Source organism: Trichosurus vulpecula, chromosome 2 (assembly GCF_011100635.1).
Source record: "Trichosurus vulpecula isolate mTriVul1 chromosome 2, mTriVul1.pri, whole genome shotgun sequence".
Classification (NCBI taxonomy): Eukaryota; Metazoa; Chordata; class Mammalia; order Diprotodontia; family Phalangeridae; genus Trichosurus; species Trichosurus vulpecula.
Genome location: NC_050574.1, coordinates 365,455,617 through 365,459,476, shown reverse-complemented (window position 1 = coordinate 365,459,476; position 3,860 = coordinate 365,455,617). Strand labels below are relative to the sequence as shown.

The following is a 3,860-nucleotide window of genomic DNA, read 5'->3' as shown; positions in this document are numbered from 1 at the left end:
AGGATCCTTTAGTCATAAAGGAAGTAAGGAATTTATTCAGTCGTTAGTAAGGGTAAAAATGAAATAAATACGCCCTCAGTCTATCTCTCCAGGTACTTCCTTTGACCACCAAGCTAAGCGTAGGATCCTAGCTTATATTTGGGAAAACTCCTCAGAATTGCCTCCTTTACACACCCAGCCAGGGGTTAAAGTCATATTTAAGTAAGACAAAGGAGAACGAATTTTTTGTTTGGATGATTTGAACTTAGCAAAAATATGACTGCAACAGTGAGACAGACATAAAGGAAAGAGGTCCAAATGTCCATCTGGATGCATGGGGTGGGATGAACAGGAACAAGAAAGATGTCTCTCAGCTACTCGGCTTCAGGTCAATGGAGAAAAGTCCACTCAGTGCAGGCTCCCAGTCTCTTAGTTGCTATCCCTGTTGTCCTGTGGACACTGGCAATCCTCCTGGCTGATTTTCTTGGTTATTTATTGATCCTACTTCATCATCAACTTCAAAGTTTTCCTCCATTAGATAAAAACATTTTGTGAGCAGTCCTGTCTTTGGGATGCAACGGAAAACATCTTCATATCTGCTGAGGCAGCATTGACTTTGGCATTCTTTATGACTAGAGCAGAGCTCTCCTTCCATCTTTCTCCAAGGTATACACTGCCGGAAAACTGTCGTTGGGGTACAAAATGTCTGGGTTCTAGAGCTGTTGGGAATGCAACAGTTGCTCTGGCACTCAGAGTGGTCATAGCAGGAATATCCATTAGGCTTCTTCCAGGTATTGCACTGCATGAAGAACATCCTCCTGGTGCAAACTTTCTGCATCTTCTCATTACGGACGCAGCACTTGCTGAAGCATTCTAAGTGTGTCCTGCAAGTCTCCCCAATTTTCTTGTGAAATTTCATGGAACCTTGGGACAGGAGGAGGGAGGTCAGTAGCAGCTTCAAGATGCCCGCCTTTGTGAATGGAGTCAGCAGCATCCCTTTGTTTTCTGGGCTGACAATCTAAACAATTGATTTCTAACCCTTTTTCAGTTCCTGAGATATCTGTGGGCTTTCTTCAACACACCAGCCTGGCAAGCTTCTGCTGTCTAAATACACCATATACCAACTAGTCTAGCCTTCTATCCATTCAAAACTTTTGATGGGGGTGTAATATCAATTAAATTGGGACTTCTTTTTTTAACTGTTTTAGAATGATAAATTAACTGTCTTTGACTGAGCCTTATTAGGTGCAAAGCCCCAGACCCAAATCCCTATCTGCTAGGTGCTAAGCCTATGTGGGCATGAAGACCTCAGGGTCGTAAGGGGTGTTGCTAAGACCAGAGCCAATAGTAGGAGCCTGAGTTTTGGTCACTCAGATGATGTTTGATGAAGGCTAAAGAGTATATAAAAAGAGAGAACAGAGCTATTTGCTGAGGCTCTCACTCCTGCAGCAGTGTTGGCACGGGATTCTGGGCAGCCGCTCTAAGAGCCTCCCGATTCACCCAGATGTTGATGGTTTCTTGGTAACTATGAATTGTATTTGGTCTGTTTACAATGTATATTTGTAACTTGTTTGTATTTGCTCTGAAGTTCAGGGTGCTGGCTTCTTCTCCTGAACTAACTGAATGAGCTAAGTGAATGATATTTGTATGTTGGATTGAAATAAGATTGTTAACCCCTTAACATTACTTTCCTTAGTAAAGCAGATCAAAGAACCTATGCTGGCAGCGTTCTTGCTGTTGGGCTTGTGTTGGTCTTTCACCCCCACAACAGCTGCTAGCTGAATTGTTGCAATAGTGGTACAAGCTCTGGAAATCCCCTTGAACTCTCCTTAAATTTTCCTACTTGATCAAGTCTCTGGCATTAGCCTTTGGCTATAAAACTCTCAACTGGCCTTTCATTGTTGACATCCAATCTCCCAATTTTCTTTTACCCCTAATCTAGCCCAGTCTTACATTGTCTGTAAACTCTTTATCTACACCTGCTACTTCCCACCTTTGATCCTATCTAGATCTCATTATCCCTTGGCCGCAAGATCCAAGTCCCTGGTGTTCCAGAACTTCTCTCTCTGTTACCTCACAGTCACCCCAACCTATTGGCCATTCCCATCAAAATCCTCCCTAGACCCCTCCTCCAGTCACCCTGGATTACTTGGCCACTCCTAGATCCCTCCCACAGTCCTGCTGTATAAAAGATCCATCTTGCCTCCATGAAAGTGCTGAGATTCCTTAAGAGTCTGGCCAATGTGGTGGATTTTTAAAATCATGCCTACCTATTGGTATTTTAATAAACCTTGTTTGTCTTTGGCTGAAAGAAAGCTTGTGTTGAATTCATTTGGGCAGGACCCATGTGTTGCTATTTTGGGGTCCCAGCACCCCTAACCCTCAACACCTTTTCTGCACCGTAATGATACCCCTTTTCACCTTGAAACCTCGGGATGAATCAGTCCATTCCAATGACCTTCTCACCTTGGAATTTATTGGTCCCTTCTCCCTTTGGTGAGTTCCTCCCAGTAATGAAGGGGCCCTGGCCAGCCAACCTCTGTGCTTCTTACTTCCTAGACTTCAACATTGAGACCCTGGGCTGTTAACTTCAGCCCTGTCCTTTTTCCCCTCTCTTCTTTGCTTTACAATTCTCTTTTGTGTCCTTTCTTCCCTCATTATAATTCAGGGCAGGGATTATCTTTTTGCTTGTTTTTGTATCTCCAGTGCTTAGTATGCTATCTGGCACATAATAGGAGCTTAATAATATAACTGAAAAAATGAAGAAAATTGAATCTCACAATCTGTACATGGAAATTAGATTAATTACTTCAAAGTGGGTATGCCTTTGCTTTCATATGGGTGGATAATTCCTCTATTGTTTTTTTTTAAAGAATGATTTTATTTCATTTTTTCTCAATTACATGTAAAAAAACAATTTTTCACATTGATTTTTTAAAATAAATTTTGAGTTCCAAATTCCTTCCCTCCCTCCTTGAGAAGGTAAATACTTTGATATAGATTATACATGTGCAGTCATGCAAAACAAATTTCCATATTAGTCATGTTGCAAAAGAGAACACAGACCAAAAAATAGAAACAAAAACAAAGCCCAACCAAACCAAGAAAAATAAAGAGAGTTGACAAACACAGTTGACTGAGAACTGACTGATCCTGACCTGGTTTCGGTTCCCAACCAATGAATTACCTGGAACAGACCAGACATGGTCACTCAGGCCTTTGATCATTTTGTAAATCTCCCAAACTCTCCCCTCCTGGATTCCCAAGCTTTCTTTACAGGACTTTTGCATGCTATACAAAACAAATTATCTGCTGAAACTGTGAGATACCTAACCCCTCCCACTGGCATCCTGGTCATTTTCTCTGCCTTGGTACTCCTATGTAAACCCTGTTCCCAGCCCCTTTCCTGGGGCACTCCATCGTTTGCTGTTCTGTACCATAAGCTGCAACTCCTTTGCCCTGATTAAAGACCTCAGCTTTGTTGTATTGATTGTTTTCACTAAAATTTCAGGTTGACAGAGTAAAAAAAGTATGCTTCTATCAGTTCTTTCTCTGGAGGTGCATAGCGTTTTTCATCATAAATCCTTCAGAATTGTCCTGGATTATTGTATTGCTGAGAACAGCTAAGTCAGTCTCATAGCTGATCATCATACAACATTGCTGTTACTATGTACAATATTCCCTGATTCTCCTCAGTTCACTTTGTATCAGTTCATTTAAATCTTCCCAGGCTTTTCTGAAATCATCCTGCTTGCCATTTCCCATAGCACAATAGTATTCTATCGCAATCATACACTAAAGCTTGTCCGGCTATGACCCAACTGATGGACATCCCCTCAATTTGCAATTCTTTGCCAACACAAAAAGGGTTGCTATAAATA

At 41.6% G+C, this 3,860-nt stretch overlaps 1 protein-coding gene across 1 annotated transcript; it reads right to left on the bottom strand.

Annotated features, from left to right (window-relative positions):
* Positions 1–415: 415 nt before the first annotated feature.
* On the bottom strand, positions 416–973 carry LOC118837182 (leucine-rich colipase-like protein 1). The gene has a single exon (XM_036744138.1). The coding sequence runs from the start codon at positions 971–973 to the stop codon at positions 416–418; it is 558 nt and encodes a 185-aa protein (XP_036600033.1).
* Positions 974–3,860: the final 2,887 nt, after the last annotated feature.

Bases quoted from the DNA above. Each gene is read 5' to 3' on its own strand.
- LOC118837182 (XM_036744138.1), bottom strand. From the start codon at position 973: ATGCTGCTGACTCCATTCACAAAGGCGGGCATCTTGAAGCTGCTACTG.